This window comes from Balaenoptera borealis, assembly GCF_965194805.1.
Source record: "Balaenoptera borealis genome assembly, chromosome: 3".
NCBI classification, from domain to species: Eukaryota; Metazoa; Chordata; class Mammalia; order Artiodactyla; family Balaenopteridae; genus Balaenoptera; species Balaenoptera borealis.
Window position 1 is genome coordinate 37,394,624 of NC_138866.1, and position 18,612 is coordinate 37,413,235.

Consider the following 18,612-nt stretch of genomic DNA (forward strand, 5'->3'; position numbering starts at 1 on the left):
CCATTTACCATTGCAGCAAAAAGAATAAAATACCTAGGAATAAACCTACCTAGGGAGACAAAAGAACTGTATGCAGAAAACTATAAGACACTGATGAAAGAAATTAAAGATGATACCAACAGATGGAGAGACATATCATCTTCTTGGATTGGAAGAATCAATATTGTGAAAATGATTCTACTACCCAAAGCAATCTACAGATTCAATGCAATCCCTATCAAATTACCAATGGCATTTTTTACAGAACTAGAACAAAAAATCTTAAAATTTGTATGGAGACACAAAAGACCCCGAATAGCCAAAGCAGTCTTGAGGGGAAAAAACAGAGCTGGAGGAATCATACTCCCTGACTTCAGACTATACTACAAAGTTACAGTAATCGAGACAATATGGTACTGGCACAAAAACAGAAACATAGATCAACGGAACAAGATAGAAAGCCCAGAGATAAACCCACGCACCTATGGTCAACTAATCTATGACAAAGGAGACAAAGATATACAGTGGAGAAAAGACAGTCTCTTCAATAAGTGGTGCTGGGAAAACTGGACAGCTACATGTAAAAGAATGAAATTAGAACACTCCCTAACACCATACACAAAAATAAACTCAAACTGGATTAGAGACCTAAATGTAAGACCTGACACTATAAAACTCTTAGAGGAAAACATAGGAAGAACACTCTTTGACATAAATCACAGCAAGATCTTTTTTGATTCACCTCTTAGAGTAATGGAAATAAAAACCAAAATAAACAAATGGAACCTAATGAAACTTCAAAGCTTTTGCACAGCAAAGGAAACCATAAACAAGACGAAAAGACAACCCTTAGAATGGGAGAAAATATTTGCAAACGAATCAACGGACGAAGGATTAATCTCCAAAATATATAAACAGCTCATGCAGCTCAATATTAAAAAAACAAACAACCCAATCCAAAAATGGGCAGAAGACCTAAATAGACATTTCTCCAAAGAAGACATACAGATGGCCAAGAAGCACATGAAAAGCTGCTCAACATCACTAATTATTTGAGAAATGCAAATCAAAACTACAATGAGGTATCACCTCACACCACTTAGAATGGGCATCATCAGAAAATCTACAAACAACAAATGCTGAGAGGGTTTGGAGAAAAGGGAACCCTCTTGCACTGTTGGTGGGAATGTAAATTGATACAGCCACTATGGAGAACAGTATGGAGGTTCCTTAAAAAACTAAAAATAGAATTACCGTATGATTCAGCAATCCCACTACTGGGCATATACCCTGAGAAAACCATAATTCAAAGAGACACATGCACCCCAATGTTCATTGCAGCACTATTTACAATAGCCAGGTCATGGAAGCAACCTAAATGCCCATCGACAGACGAATGGATAAAGAAGATGTGGTACATATATACAATGGAATATTACTCAGCCATAAAAAGGAATGAAATTGGGTCATATGTAGAGACGTGGATGGATCTAGAGACTGTCACACAGAGTGAAGTAAGTCAGAAAGAGAAAAACAAATATCGTATATTAATGCATATATGTGGAACCTAGAAAAATGGTACAGATGAACCGGTTTGCAGGGCAGAAATTGAGACACAGATGTAGAGAACAAACGTATGGACACCAAGGGGGGGAAGCGGCAGGCGGTGGTGGTGGTGGTGTGATGAATTGGGCAATTGGGATTGACATGTATACACTGATGTGTATAAAATTGATGACTAATAAGGATCTGCTGTATAAAAAAATAAATAAAATTAAATTTAAAAATAAGAATGTTTCAATATTACATAAAGTTAAACTTAACTACAGAGAGAGGGATATAACAAAAGTTATTTAACATGTCAATTGTGGGACATGGATTAAGACATTTTTGGCTTTGCAGGCAAGACACTGAATCACACCCATATAGTCATATCCTTACTTGGCAGCAATATTTTTTTCTTTTAAAAAATGTTTATGCTTTATTATAAAAATGCTTGCCACAGAATGTTTAAATTTGAATCTTTTGATATAGTTAAATTTCTGTTAAGTTTTAAGATATTCTATTATAAAAAGTTCAGAGTGAATGTGAATAGAATCCACCAAAACTACTATTCTTTCCACTGTGGTGTTTTGGTTTACAGCTAAGGCTTTGTCCTTATCATTAACAGATTTATTGCACCAGCAGGACTGTGTTAGCCTCTTTAAGTTTGGTCAACTTGCATTCTTTTTCCTCTTTAGTGCAGTCATAGGCCAAATCCCCATTTCCCCATCATTTTTGTCTCCATTGCCTTTAAAGGGAATATTGCATTCTGGTAAAATCTGCCAGTGCTGAAGGAGTCGTAATGTAGCCATGGAATACACAGACAGTCCCCAGTATGTGATGGTTCGATTTAAGATTTTTTGACTTTATGATGGTGCAAAATATTACACATTCAGTAGACATCATATCTCAAATTTGAATTTGATCTTTTCCAGGGCTAGGGATATGCAGTACAAAAGGCTGGGCAGGGCAGGGAGCCGCAGCTCCCAGTCAGCCACTAGATCATAAGGGTAAACAGCTGAGACACTTATAACCATTCTGTATCCATACAGCCATTCTGTTTTTCACTTTCACTACAGTATACAATAAATTACATGAGATATTCAACACTTTATTATAAGATAGGCTTTGTGTTAGATGATTTTGGCCAACTGTAGGCTAATGTAAGTGTTCTGAGCACGTTTAAAGGTAGGCTAGGCTAAGCTAAGATGATGGGTAGGTTAGGTGTATTAAATGCATTTTTGACTTACGATATTTTCAATTTATGATGGGTTTATCAGGACCCCCACTGCAAATAGAGGCACATCTGTAAAGATCACCTTCTACTTTGTTTTATATATTTTCCTCTTTTTCTGCTATTTTTAGACTAACCCACAGAATAAAAATTTCTTGGATAAATCTGAATAATTCCCCTACAAACAAATTATTTTCACAGAAAAGCATGTGTAAAGTGCCTCACTGAGACTGTTCGACATTTCTTTCTACGAACAAAGTTGCTCCGTGACTTCATATGCCAGCTAACCATCTGTTTCACAGAACCAGTCACAGCTAACCCAATGCCACCTCTCTGCCTCTCACTCCACATAGTGATTGCTTGTATCGCACTTCCTAGAACTGTTTATTATGCCTGGCTTTACATCTTTGAATATACTTGCATGTTTTCTCATGTTTTGTCTTCCTCACTAGATTAGAAATGTCTCAATATTAGACACAATAATTTCCAATCAGGGATGGACTATTATTTGCCTGCAGATCTCTGAATTCAAATGAAATCCTTTCAAATCCCTTCCTTCCAATTCCCAGAACCCGATTCTAGTTCAGGCACTCATTCTCTCTCGCCTGATTACTGTAATCATCTTCTAATGATTTACCTGGCCTTTGGTCTCTAACCTCTGGCAATTCATCGCTGATTTCCTTCCTAGTCATCTTTCTAAAGCACAGTTCTGCTGGTGTCATTGCCTAGCTTAAAGGCCTTCGATGGCTCCCCACTGCTTACAAAATAAAATCCCCAGCCTTTACAATCTGGTCCTATCTTCCGTTTCTAACCCCATTCCAGCCACTTACCCTTCCTACTCTGTATTCTATGAGCTATTAATTGTTTACCAAATACATCTTTGCACATTTCCATCCCCTGTCTTTATTCATTTTCTCTCTTCCTCAGATGGACTTCTCCACTTATTCATATCTTGCTCTTCAACTATGATCCAGCTCAATTGGATCACCTCTTAACACCTTTCTTGCTGTCCCTAGTCAACTTGTTTCTTCTTTCCAGAGCATGTTGTTTATGACTCAGTTTTAGCACTTACCATCTGCTCTGTACTCCAGAGGTGGATCTATCTCTGTCTCCCATTTATACTGTGAGCAACTTGAGCGCACGGTTGATGATTTATTCATCTTTCCATGGCCACGGCCTGGCAAGTGGAGTGGGAGAAGGAGAATAATTCTCCCTGGGAAAGAAGAAAATATTTCTAATGACATAAGGGAGGGGAATTTTCCAGCCTGTTTCTTGGAAGAAGTTCAAATTTTAAAATTATAGACATTCACCGTACCTGAAATAACTTCCTGGAATTAGAGTTCAGAGCCCTTCTGATAAAAAACCATTCTTTCTAGAAGTCAAGTTTGTAACTTGTGAAACATGAAAGTTAAATCTCTCAACCAGCCTTATCAAACTCAAAAATCTACACCCTGCATTCAGCCACCAATTGTGTATCATCTGTGCAACCCTGCTAGCTATTAGAATTTATTAAAAGTAAATTCTATATGTAAGTCAATAATAACTGTGATCTCTTAAAACCAAATAAAGGCCAGTCTTGAAAATTCCCTGGGCAGACAGAACCAATTTAGTCATTTCTTGCTTATGCCTTGGGAAATTATAAACAAAACTTGAACCGTTTCTCAAGGTTGATATGAGGTAACCACTGAAAATTCTACTATTTTAACCAATCACTATGAAGAAGAAACAGTCACTGCCTTCTCACTATATAAGCTGCTTTATAACAATATATCCCTGAGCCTCACTCCATGTTTTGGTTTGGGTGATTCCAGTTTGCAAACTGTTTTTCGGTGTGTGCACAATACCCTTTCACTAATTACTACTTCAGTGATTTATTGGTTTTACTTCGGCTATTTGTGAACTTTTGACAATCAATGACACGCTATTGTCCTGGGATCTATATCTACTCTTGTCACCACTAGTCAACTGGCACGTGGCTTTCAGGACACCAATCATCAGGGACAGCTCCGTAATTACTTGTTATTCCTTGAGTCCAGGCGCATGGTGGTTACTTAGCCTTCATTCACCATTTGATTCTGTGCCAGCAGGTCGTCCGGGTGCTTGGCCACTGCCACCGCCGAACCTGGCACCGGGATCGTGGCCTCTTCCAGTCAACGCTAGAGCGAGAGAAGCCAGCAACCCCAGCTGGCGGGGAGCGAGGGCTGAAGTTGGAGAAGGAGGACGCGCAAAGTCCCGCTCGCCGAGCGCCGCGACGCCTGTTGGGTATTAATAAGAAGAACCTCAAGGCCGCGGCCCCGCCGAGCCTCAGGCGCCCTGACGCCGCCCGTGTGAGCTCGGGGCGGACCCAAGCGGCCGGGCCCCCTTCCATAGTGGCCATGGGGGCGGGGCGGGGCGCGGCGCGCGCCGGCGCGTGGAGGCCGCGGGCGGTGGAGGAGCGCTCGGCGAGGGAGGAGCGCGCGGGGCGGGGGCGCGCGGGGCGGGGGCGCGCGGGGCGGGGGCGCGCGGGGCGGGGGCGCGCGGGGCGGGGGCGCGCGGGGCGGGGGCGCGCGGCGGCCGCTGAGGCCTGTGGCGCCGTCACCCGGCAGACCCGAGCGGGTGGAGGGAGGCGCTGCCGGCGAGGCGCGCGGAGACAGATCGGGGCTGCACCGTCGGCCGGTCCACCCTCCCGCCGCCGTCCTCCGGCCCGCGGACTGCGCGGTCCCGTTATCATGTCGTTGAGGCAGCGGCTGGTCCAGCTGATCGGCAGTTTGCAGGACCCGCAGAAAGTGGCTCGTTTCCAACGGCTGTGCGGGGTGGAAGCGCCGGTGAGCCGCACCGCCACAGCTGCCGCCGACCCGAGGGAGGATGAGAAGGCGGAGGCGCCCCTCGCCGGAGAATCCAGGCGCCGAGAGCGGCAGCTGGGGGCGTCCGGAGGCCCCCCGCCGCCCGAGAGCGACCGCAATCAGTGCCCAGCCAAGCCGGGCGGCGGCGGCGCCCCCAACGGCGTGCGGAACGGGCGGGCGACCGAGCTGGGCCCGGCCTCGCAGCGCCGCGCGGGGGTCCTGCGCCGCAACTCGCTGACGGGCGAGGAGGGCCAGCTGGCCCACGTGAGCAACATGCCTCTCTACTACCTGTTCTGCTTCGGCACGGAGCTGGGCAATGAACTCTTTTACATCCTGTTCTTCCCCTTCTGGATCTGGAACCTGGACGCCCTAGTGGGCCGGAGGCTCGTGGTCATCTGGGTGCTGGCCATGTACCTGGGCCAGTGCACCAAGGACATCATCCGCTGGCCGCGGCCCGCCTCGCCGCCCGTGGTCAAGTTGGAGGTTTTCTACAACTCAGAGTACAGCATGCCCTCCACCCATGCCATGTCCGGCACTGCCATCCCCATCTCCATGATCCTCCTCACCTATGGCCGCTGGCAGGTAAGGGTCCCTGTCCTCGCCCGGCTCAGCCTAGGGGAGTTAAAGGACTCCGAGCCGTTGTTGCTGTCTGCAGTTATTTGAATTTGGCCGTTCCCCTCCCAAACCTCTCTTCCCACAGGTTTTCACAGTACCCGCAAACAGGCCCTTTCTAGCTTTAAAAAAAATAATGAAACGATGGGGGGAACCTTCAGACTTAGTCGTCAAACTCTATTTTAATAGTAATACCTTTCTTGGAACCTAAAGTAAACACTATTCGTGGAGTAATACATTATCATCGGGCTTTGGTTGAGTTTCTAAGCGGTTTTAATTCTTGTGATGCACAGAATGTAATTATGATTACTTAATGTAATGTAATGTCCTTATAATTAATAGTTGGGTGACTAAGATTCACCCGTTTTATATGGTGCCTTTCCCCAGACTGATTTCTGTTTCAGGCGTAGGTAAAGTCATTGGCTTTATCCCGAGACAATGTTTATGAAACAAACATGGTTGTTCAGGCAATGAAGTAATGAATTTTAAATGAAAGCCACGCTTTGTGGAAGTTAATGGAGCACCGCCTGACTGCTCTTTTTAAGGGGTGTGGTTGCTAATTTGCTGATAGACACAGTTTAATTAGCTTTTGGATCACTGATCTGAACTATCACTTTGAGCTACAGTATTATTGTTGAATTAGCTTTACAAATGGTTTTAAAGTTATTCTTAAAGTTAGGGTTCTTGGTCAGACTAGTGGGTTTGTAAAAATGGTAAATATGACAGCAAGATCAGCCTGACAGCTGGGGATGAGTTTTTAACAGTAAACTTTTATATTTTGCCTACTTCTTCCGCCCTCCCATTTTTCAGTTTTTCATGGTCTGTAAATGTTACTTAGATTTAAAAGCTAATTCTTTTTTTATATAGAAGAAAAATTTATTCTTAGACTGATTTTTTATGTCTTTCTAAAATTCTTATTTTAAAAAGTATAGTTGGTTTACAATGTTGTGTTAGTTATCTGCCTTTTAAATTGTAAGGAGGTTTGTTCATTCTGCAGACCAGTCTCTTAATTTAAGAATAAAGTTAATAACTATGAAGAATCTAAGGAATCAGACTTCCTTGATTTTTTTTCCATCACAGCACAAAATCATCTCACACTGAGAAATACACATTCTGTATAAAACTCCATTATGGTAAGCTTACTTATCTCAGACTTAATTTCAGTATAGATAAACCCTTGTCCTCATGGACACTTCTGTGCAGTGCATCTCTCTTACAGGAACATGGAAAGTATGTAATGTGTATAGTAAGAATGGCAGAATTATGAGGGAAGAGTACCATCAGCAGTTTTTTTTTTTTCCTGTTTAACCTAAGGAGATACACAGTAATATTCAGATTGTAAAGTAGTGCTGCCTGTTTTGCATAATAGATAAATATCTCAAGTTTATTTAATCTAAATGCTTCAGAATTTAAGATTGTCATTGACTTATAATATTAACTGGTTAGCTAATGATGTTTCTCTTATTTTTATGAGATTTTCCGGATTCCATAATGATAGAGCCTTTTGTAACTCCTCGTTGAGTAGCTATGTTGCAAGCTATTAATATTAGCAGTCCAAGAAAGAGAAAGTAGTTGTTGCTCATCATTCATTCAGAACACATGCTAACAGGAAGTCTGAAAACAGTACTGCTGGATTGTTTATGGGATGCAGCTATCAATATTTTGACACTTCAGGGTTATTTGAATTATCAGAATATGCTTACATTACAGTTTTTGAACAACCTAGTATATTTAATTCAAAGTTTGAGGAATTTATATATCATACAGTTTTAGAATTTGAGCTAGACAGGACTTTAAAAATCATCTAGTCTCAAACTGTCATTTTACAGATGTGGAAACTGACCAGTTACATTAGAATTAATCTTGGAAAATTAAGTTTCTTCTTTTACGTGTCCACTCTAAGTTTGAATAAACTTCCAAAATTTGAATGATTGTCTTTGGTTAGTTGTTTTGAAAGAAAGACTCCCGTACATGAAAGTTCTGTGTTCATAAATGTTTGGTTGTAATAATGCAGTACAAAAAACCAAAATGACTTTTTTAATTTTTTACTTTTTAAAAAAATCCTTGTTATGATTGAAAACAAAAGTGCCTTCCTTTGCTTAAGGTGTTTTGGTCCTCTTCTCTGCCAATTAGTATTATAGTACTTAGGAGGCTTATATTTCCAGAGTGGGTAATGAAAAAAATATATATTGGAAAGTGGGATAAGAATTAAACAATGCAAGCCTAGTGTTTTTCTAATTAATAGCAATTTTGGTTGACAGTTGTTTCCATCTGCTTGTGCTCCTACTGCTTATTCAGGACAGGTGTGTTTATTTCTAGTGCCTAGGATGCTGAAACTTCTCTGGAAACTGAGTTATCTCACATGCCATCCCTTTGGCTTGGAACAACTACTTCACTCACTCCTCACTTCATGTTCTTAACTTGAAATCTGGACAAGATTCACTTACATGGAGCCTTTTCAATAAACCTTTTCTGTTTCATTATTCATTTGTTCTTAAAATGACAGTAAGCCAGAAAAATTACTTGGGGCTTCTGTAAAGTGCAGTTTCTGCACCTTACTCCCAGAGATTCTGATCCATTAGATAAGTGAGGGGTATTGCATTTTACTGAAATTCCCCAAATATTTTTGAGGAAAAAATGTACTTTCTTCAATCCCTTCAAAAATATCAAGGAAGGCTGATTCCTTAGATTCTTTTTTTTTTTTAATTTTATTTATTTATTTATTTTTGGCTGCATTGGGTCTTCAGTGCTGCGGGTGGGCTTTCTCTGGTTGGAGCGAGCAGGGGCTACTCTTCGTTGCGGTACGCGGGCTTCTCATTGCGGTGGCTTCTCTTGTTGCAGAGCACGGGCTCTAGGCATGCGGGCTTCAGTAGTTGTGGTGCGAGGGCTCAGTAGTGGTGGCTCGCAGGCTCTAGAGCACAGGCTCAGTAGTTGTGGCACATGGGCCTAGTTGCTCTGTGGCATGTGGGATCTTCCTGGACCAGGGATCGAACCTGTGTCCCCTGAACTGGCAGGCGGATTCCTAACCACTGCGCCACCAGGGAAGTCCCCTTAGATTCTTCATAGTTATTAACTTTTTTCTTTAATTAAGGGACTGGTCCGCAGAACGAACAAACCAACCTCCAGCCAGTAAAATCAACTCTTGATCCTTAGAATATATTTTATATTTCTCCAACATTGCTGTCTCAGTTCTTTTGCAGTTCGAGTCTTTGAATCTTTTAAAGATATGTTAATAATACAAAAAGGGAGATTGAAACAGTATGGCTCCAAACAATTATTTGATATGCTGGAAGAATTTTTTCCAGTAATGCAAGATAGAAAGTGTTATGGCATTTCTCCAGGTATTAAATAGCTTGATCCATTGGCCAAGATAATGATTATTGCTCTCATATTATTTGTTGGAATTTTTTGTAGCCTGAATTGGGAAAAAATAAGAAGTAAGGGACATCAGATATTAAGAACATAGTCTTTTGAAGAATAATCTAAAATAAAAAATAAAGCACTCCTTTTGTATTTATGTCTGCATGTTCTTTCCAGAAATAAAAAGTCTTAATTTTTAAATAATATGGCATATAATGAGTTCTAATTATATACTTAATTTAATAACATTAAACAAGTTTTAGATGAATTTCATTTTTAAAAAATTAGTGACATCTCACACTTTATAGGCTAACCCATTCCCAACTAGGGCATATGCTTTCACTACTTTTAATAATAATAATAGTTATATTATTATCTTTATTAACATTTATTAAGGTCTTACTATGGGTCAGACATTGTTTGAAATGTTTATTACCTCATTTAGTCTGCTCTTAAAACATCCCAATGTTTGGTCCTACTATTAATACAAGTTTACAGATTAGGAAACTGACATAGAGGAAGGATAAATGACTTACTCAGAGTAACATAGCTAGTGAGGCACGGGCTGTCTTTTTTTTTTTTAATAAATTTATTTATTTATTTATTTTTGGCTGCATTGGGTCTTCGTTGCTGCACGCGGGGTTCCTCTAGTTGCAGCGAGCGGGGGCTACTCATCATTGCGGTGTGCGGGCTTCTCTTGTTGCGGAGCATGGGCTCTAGGCGTGCGGGCTTCAGTAGTTGTGGCGCGAGGGCTCAGTAGTTGTGGCTCCTGGTCTCTAGAGCGCAGGCTCAGTAGTTGTGGCGCTCGGGCTTAGTTGTTCCGCAGCATGTGGGATCTTCCCGGACAAGGGCTCGAACCCGTGTCCCCTGCATTGGCAGGCGGATTCTTAACCACTGCTCCACCAGGGAAGTCCCACAAGCTGTCTTTAAACTTGTAGACAAACTCCAGAGCTTACAGAGAAAACTCTTTTCATATCATACTTTGTGATTTTTAAATGATCTTTGCAATAATAAAATTTTTGAAATAGATATGTGTGTTCTTAAAATACAAAAACAGCTTTTATATGCCTTGAGAATATAATGTGTACATACATGTGCAATAGTGACAAATATTTCTTTTAAACATTAAGTTGTTGACTGAAATCAAATGCTGATTTGATCACCTTTCCTTTCCTCTATCTTCCTAATATAAATAAAAAATTAAGCATAATGAAGTCTTTGGGGAAAAAAAGAACATAAGATATTCCATCATAATGTAGTTTATTGTAGATTAAAAAGGAAGATATCTGTGAGATCATGAAACAATAAAAGAAAGGCAAGAAGTAAGAGTTAGAAAAGTAGGTCACAAATGAGAGAGACCAGAAAAGGCTTCCAGAGCCAAGGAAACTGATCATTATAGTAATTCTCGGAAGAAACACAGTTTATTAAAAAATCAAATTGGTTTGCTACTTTATTTCTTTTTACCTAGTATGATACTTGTGTTTGAAATGCACATTTTCCTGATTTTATAAGTACTTATTATTAAATCTTCATTTTAAATTAATTTATTTGAATAGGTAATAGATTGTAGAAAATTCAATATTTACATAAAAATATGAAGAGGAGAGTACAGTTTGTCTTCTTTTTCTGTTCCACAGCTATGAGAATCTCATTTCCAGAGGGATTCATTGTTAGAAGCTTCTTATTTAGTCTTCTAGAGATAGTCTTTACTTTTGTAGGCATATATTTATATAGCTTATTTTTCATACAAATGGCAACATACTGTTCTGGACCTTGCTTTTTTAATGTAGAAATATATTGTGGAGATTTTCCTTTTCTTTTACCCAAAAATTAATGAATACTAAGTTTGTGCTTGCGATTGTCTAAATGCCTTACATGACTTTTAATCTCCATAAAATCCCATGAGTATTGTCACTGGTTTGCAGAAGAAACTGAGGCAGAGGGAAGATAAGTAACTAGCCCAAAATGACTCTGCAAGTACCTAACAGAGCCTGGATTCAGACCCAGGCTGTTCTGCTGTGAAGTGACACTATACTACTGTTATATTGCCTTTCCGTATTAGCATTTTCCATGTTTTATACAGAGAGCTATCCGATTTTTTTCACATGTGCATGATGTTCCAGTATATTAACAGCGTAATTTATTTAAAAGTTGACTATTCCAGTACTGCCAATTCAAAGACTTTCTCTATTTTTTTCCTATCAGATTGTTGGTATTTTACTAATTTTAAAAAACTATACCTCTTTGGTTTTCTTTTTTTTTTCTTTAAGTCCTTGCTCTACCTTCAAATAATGTTATACCATTTCAAGTATAGCAACAATATACTTCATTTTTCCCTTTTCCCTCCTTTGTATTATTGTTGTTGTACATTTTACATCTACATATGTTATAATACTCAGAATACATTATTATTTCTGTATAGTGTTCCAGCATTATTTCTAGAAGTATTTTTTTCTCCCTTCTTCTCTCACATCTGGAACTTCAATCTCATGTACGTTAGATTTGTTTAACACTGGTCACTTGTAAATCACTAATGCTATGATGATGATGATGATGATGAAGAAGAAGATGATGATGATGATTGCAGTGTTTCTGCTCTCTGTGCTTCATTTTGGATAGTTTCTATTGCTACAACTTCAAATTCACTGGTCTTCTGCAATGTCTAGTTTTCTGGTAAACTCATGAAGTAGAATGAGATATGATTTTAGATACTATATAGTTTATATCTGGAAGTTCCTATTGGGTCTTTGGTCTAGTGTACAATTAAATTACTTGTCAGTTTAATCTTTTTAGGCTTGCTAGAGTGGGTCTAGAATAACCACAGTCTAGAGCTAATTTAGCCTCACTACTAAGGTGATAACCTTCCAAAGACTACCCAATTCCCTCAGCACTCTGCCTGGTGGGAAAGCAATTACAGGCCTGTGTAAGCTTTGGGAATTATTTGGCCTACTGCTTTCCAATAGTTTTTCCCCCAGCCTGGTGGATTTTCATCCCATGTGTGCACAGGTTAGTACTCAGCCAATGATTTGCAGAGACCCCTCCACCCCCACGGGGCTCTTTCTCTGTGCAGAGTCGTCTCTCCAGTACTCTCTTGAAAATTATTGCTGCTTTGACCTCTGGGAACTCCTGTTTCTCTCCCCTCAACTCAGTGAGACCGTTGGACTTTGTTTTGCTTCCTCCTCCTGCGCTACAGCCTGGAGACAGCCTCTAGCAGCAAGCCAGGGCAGTCATAGGGCTCATCTCATTTGTTTTCCCTTTTCTCATGAATCACAGTCCTGTGCTATTTGTTTTCCAGTATCTGAAAACAGTTCTTTCATATAATTTGTCTAGTTTTCTGGTTGCTTACAGTGGAACAGCTTTTTTTTTTTTACAACAGTTAATCATTTATGGGCAGAAACAGAAATTCTCTTACCTCTACTGCTTTTTTTTTTTAAAACATACAACAGCTTACTGAGATGTAATTCATATACCATACAATTCACCCATTAAAAATGTACAATTCAGTGGCTTTCAATGTATTCATAGTAGTATACAACCATCACCACAATCAACTTTGGAACATTTTCATCATCCCCCAGAGGAACCCCATACCCATAGCAGTTGTTCTCTATTTTCCCCCAATCCCTAGGCACCCCTAGGCAACCACTAATCCACTCTAGAGATTTGCCTACTGTTGTCATCTCATGCAAATGGAAGCATACATATGTAGTCTATTGTGAATAGCTTCTTTCACTTAGCATAATGTGTTAAGATTCATCCATATTTATAGCATGTATCTTCATTCCTTTTTATTGCGGAGTAATATTCCATTGGATGGATATACCACATTTTATTTATGCTTTCATCTATTGTTGGACATTTGAGTTCACTTTTTAGTTATTCTCAACAATGTTGCCATGGATATTTTTGCGTAAGTTTTTGTGTGGACATATTTTTTTTTCCTCTTGTGTTACTTACTAGTTTTTGAAGCCTTTTATGTTGTGGTGAAATTTGCCTTTTGACTGTGGTGTGATTTGGAAGTATGTTTCCCTAATCATTACTTCTCTTCTGACTTTTTTTCCAAGGAGAAATTTTTCTTTTTATGTATCAATCTTTTATTTCATAGTTTCGCGGTTTTGTGTAATATTAGGATGGCTTTCTACCATGGTTTCTTTTTTTTTTTTTTTAATTATTTATTTTTGGCTGTGTTGGGTCTTCGTTTCTGTGCGAGGGCTTTCTCTAGTTGTGGCGAGCGGGGGCCACTCTTCAGCGCGGTGCGTGGGCCTCTCACTATCGCGGCCTCTCTTGTTGTGGAGCACAGGCTCCAGACGCGCAGGCTCAGCAATTGTGGCTCACGGGCCTAGTTGCTCCGCGGCATGTGGGATCTTCCCAGACCAGGGCTCGAACCCGTGTCCCCTGCATTGGCAGGCAGATTCTCAACCACTGCGCCACCAGGGAAGCCCCCTCTACCATGGTTTCTTATAGTACTTTTATGGTTTCATTTTTTATGCTTAAATTTTTGAATCATCTCTTGTTTTGAGAAAGGAATCCAACTTGATATTTCCCAATGGCACCATTTATTGAATAATCCATTTTTCCCTACTGACTTGAACTGTCACTTTTATCATATATTAAGTATAGGTATATATTTGGGTCTATGTCCATAATTTGATTTAGAATTGATATATCTAATATTTTGTGCAAGTACTATACTATTATATTTATTGTAGTTTTATAAATATTTTTTCAGAATTCTTGCTGTTTTTATTTATCTGTCTTCGTGTACTTTCGATTTTGTCTAGTTCTAAAAGAAAAATCCTTTTGTGTTTTTTTTTTAATTGGAAAGATAAAGTTGTCCTTTCACATTTAAGTTTTTGATCCACCTTCAGTTGCCTTGTATGTGCTGTGAGGTATGGATCTGATGTAATGTTTTATATAAATAATTAACTGACCTTGTGCCATTTTTGAATAGTTTATCCTTTCTTCACTTATCTATAATGCCACTTATGTTACATATCAAGTTCCCGTATATGTATGGGTCTAATTCTGGGTTCTCTGTTTTGTTTCACTGGCCTGTTTGTCTATCTCCTTAGCAATATTATCGCCTTTCTTAATTGGTATAGTTGCTTTAGAATAAGTCTTGGTATCTGTTTATGAAAGTTCTCTATCATATTCTTCAAGACTGTGTTGGCTATTTTTGAATATTTGTTTTCAATATACAATTTAGAATCAGCCCTTTAATTTCCATGTAAAAACCTGTCTGGACTTTTACTGAAGTTGCAATGAATTTATAAATTAATATGGAGAGAATTGATAGCCTGACAATATTGAATTTTCTTATGTTTGAATATGGTAAATCTTATTTATTTATATTTTCTTAAATGCATTTCAGTGAAGTTTTATAATTTTCTCTATATGGATCAAGCATATCTTTTGTTGGATTTATTTCTAGTTACTTTATTTATTTATTTTTGTTACTGTTGTAAATGATATCTTGTTAAAATTCAAATAGTCTAACTTTTCGTAGCTGGAATATAGAAATGCCCTTGGTTTTTATACATTGATCACATATAAACTTTGTTCAACTCTCCATTAATTTAATAATTTGTAGGATAGTCTCATCTGTTCTCTATAGGGAAAATCATCTCAGCTGAGAATAATGACAAGTATATTTGTTCTGTTGTAGTTGTACACCTTTTTCCCTTCTCATTGACTGAAAAGCTTTAATCAAGGTAATGACATTCAATTCCACAAATATGATCTCTTCACATTTCTAATAAGTACTATAAGCAATAACATAAGCCCTCCAGATATCAGAGTGACTAAAACAAATATGGTCTGTTTGCTCAAGGAGATTAGATTGGTGTTTTAGAAATACTCTTGTGTCTGTAGGATGGAAAATGGACTGGAGAGAAGCAAGACTGGAGGCAGGTAAGCCAGGCCTAGTAAGAGGTTACTCTGCCAGTGTAAGGGAGAGATAATAGGGACCTAGATCAGGAGACTGCAGACAGGCCTGCTGCCTGATTTTATATGACTTGTGAACTGTGAATGGTTTTCACATTTTTAAATAGTTGAATAAAGTTGAAAGAAGAATGATATTTTGTGACACGTGTACATTATATTATTCAAAATTTTAGGGGCTATACAGTAAAGCTTTATTGGAACACAGCCGTGTTCATTCATTATATAATTGTCTGTGGTGCTTTTATGCTACAACAGCAGAGTTGAGTAATTGTGACCCTGATTGTATAGTCCACAAAGCCCAAGATAGTTACTTTCTGGCTCTTTACAGAAAAAGACTTTGCTGGCCCCTGACCTTTAGGTGGCAGTAGAGAGAAATGGTGAATTTGAGAGTTATTAGGAGGTAGACTGACAAGGCATGGTGATTAACTGGGTGTGGCTGTAAAGAGGAAAAAGTGGAATAAAGGATTATTCCCAAATTTCCAGATATTTGGAAAGGTGAGAACTATTAGTTTGATTTATAGAGATAGAAAATATTGAAATTAGGTCAGATTTGTGGAAAGGAGCAGGAGCATGGAGGAGATGAGTTCTGTTTTAGATATGTTGAATTTGACATGTAAGACAGCCATTTGGAACTATCTAGGAGGCAGCTGTATACATGAAAGAGACCTGGACAGGTTTGGTGTCAACAACATAGACGTGCAGAACAAAGTGATTAGAGTGGATGATATTGCCCTCAGTGAGGATACAGAATAAGAAGAACAGAGGGTCTATAGGAAAAAAAAATTTAAAGACATCAATATTTAAGGAATGGATAGAGTAAAAAGAACCTGGAACAGAATCTGACAAGTAGCAGTTCAAGAGGTTAAGAGGATATCTTAGGGATTGTCTAACTAAGGCAGCGTGTGTGTGAGTGTGAGTGTGTGTGTGTGTGTGTGTGTGTGTGTTGGGGGGGGTGCAGTGTTCTAGTAACCCATTTGAACTAGCTTAAGCAAACAAACAAACAAACAAAAAAAACAGAAAACGTTATTTGAAGGCTAGAGGTGGGGTGTCTCGTGGAAGTCAAGGATAAGAAAGTGCTACCAGGCCTCCTGAGGGATTGGAGCTAGGCTCTGGAACGCTATCAGAACTAAAGGCATGCCATCCATCTTTGTTTCTTGAGGTTGCATGGTCTCTCATTTCTGCTTCTTTCTTTTCTGTCTCTGCTTTGGCATGTGTATGTCAGCCTCACCCCTAGTTCTATGTCATTTCCAAATTCAAGCACGTAACAGAGACTGACTGACTTTCTGACTTTATTACTATTAGGAAAAAGAATCTAATCGGCTCAGCCCAGTCAATGGATTTGCTTCCCTAGAGCCAAGTGTCCGTGTCTGATTCAGGGGCTGTGGCCAAGAGAGCAGGATCACACAGTATGAGCATGTCTCCAGGGCCACACTGCTGGGTCTAAGTGGGGATGTTTGCAGAAGAGAGGGATATAGATTGGACAGTATCATAAAAAGAATATACTATAAACTACAAGTGAAAGAAAGAGAGGGTATTCTGGAAAAGGAAAGTAGTTAATATTGTTAAATGCTACTAAGAGGATAAACAGGATAAGTACTGAACCTTATAGAAGGCTTGGAAAATACAAGAGTAGGAAAAAGCTAGCGTTAACTTTATTTCCTTACAATTTTGAAATAATTGGGACCATATTGTATACGGACTTTATTCTTTTTTTATTTAATATAAAGTGTGATGGTAAATTTTATGAGTCAACTTGGCTAGGCCACAGTACCCAGATTTTTGGTCAAACACTATTCTAGATGTTTCTGTGAGGATATTTTTAGATGACACTAACATTTAAATCAGTAGATTTTGGATAAAGTAGATTACCTTCCATAATGTGGGTGGAGCTTTATCCAATCAGTTGAAGGCCTTAAGACAAAAAAGACTGTCCTCCCCCAAGGAAGAGGAGATTCTGCCAGCAGACTGCCTTTGGACTTGAGCTACATCAAGTCTTCCCTGGGTGTCCAGGCTGCTTTCCTACCCTGAAGATTTTGGATTTGCCAACCTCCATAATCCTTAAAATAAATCCAATAATAAAGCCAATTCTTTATAATAAATCTCTCAATATATATGTATACATATACATCCTATTGGTTCTTTTTCTCTAAAGAATTCTGACTAATACATTATGTCATAAATTTTCTATCAGTAAAAATTCCTAGAAAACATTATTAATGAATGAAATATTTTCATATTCCTGCAAAATACTTTTTATACTATAGGGTTGTCCTTACTGTTGATATTATTATCTTTATAAACGAGGAAACTGCATTGCAAAGAGACTATAAAACTAGCCCACGGTCCCACACCTGAAGAAGTAGGCACCTTTTGGAGAGTCTGCCTAGTTCCCAACCCTCTAAAGGTTCCCTCACCTATAGGGCTGCCATATTTTCTCTACGTGTTCTTGCCCATCGGGAACTGAGAAGAGTACTGTTTGGGCAGGTTCCTCAATGAAGAAGTAGTGAATTCAGAAATCTTTATCTACCATGTGGACTGAAGAACAGAGAAACTAGTCTGCAGAAAAAGAAGAATGAAGTGGATATGTAAAGAGAAGAGATGGTCCTGTGACTGTCCAGTTTATAATTCCAGTTTCTTCTTGAAGCTTAGCCTCATTCTGCCCTAGGGTTCTGTGAGATGCTCTGTATCTTTAGAGATACATCTCTTTTTTTCCCCTCAAGATAATTTAATATCTGTTATTTACATTTTTAGAGTCCCAATAAATGCATGTAGTAAGTGGCTAGATCCAGGTCTGTGTAGCTCCAAAAACTGATATTTTATTTTATTTTTTTGGCTTCACTGCATGGCTTATGGGATCTTAGTTCCCCGACCAGGGATTGAACCAGGCCCTCGGCAGTGAAAGTGCCGAGTCCTAACCACTGGACTGCCAGGGAATTCCAAAAACTGATATTTTTAAGCATTACTTTATTATCAATAAATGTTGATTTATTCATTGTTGTATGGTATATATAATTTTATGATAAACATATTTATATATAATCCTTGCCCTCATTTCTATTTCTTTAGTGAAGAATTCTAGGAGAGAGGTTACTGATTCAATGTATATGAACATTTACAGCT

The 18,612-nt window shown here is 39.0% G+C and overlaps 1 protein-coding gene across 2 annotated transcripts in view; it reads left to right on the forward strand.

Moving 5' to 3' along the window:
* The first annotated feature begins 5,270 nt into the window (after window positions 1-5,270).
* Window positions 5,271-18,612, forward strand: part of LOC309626117 (WD repeat-containing protein 89) — a 116,292-nt gene continuing 102,950 nt past the window's right edge. For both annotated transcript variants that reach the window (XM_082386566.1, XM_082386568.1), the window contains exon 1: window positions 5,271-6,159. In XM_082386566.1, the coding sequence (XP_082242692.1) occupies window positions 5,464-6,159 (696 nt within the window). In that variant the 5' untranslated portion in view covers window positions 5,271-5,463. The remainder of the gene's footprint in view (window positions 6,160-18,612) is intronic.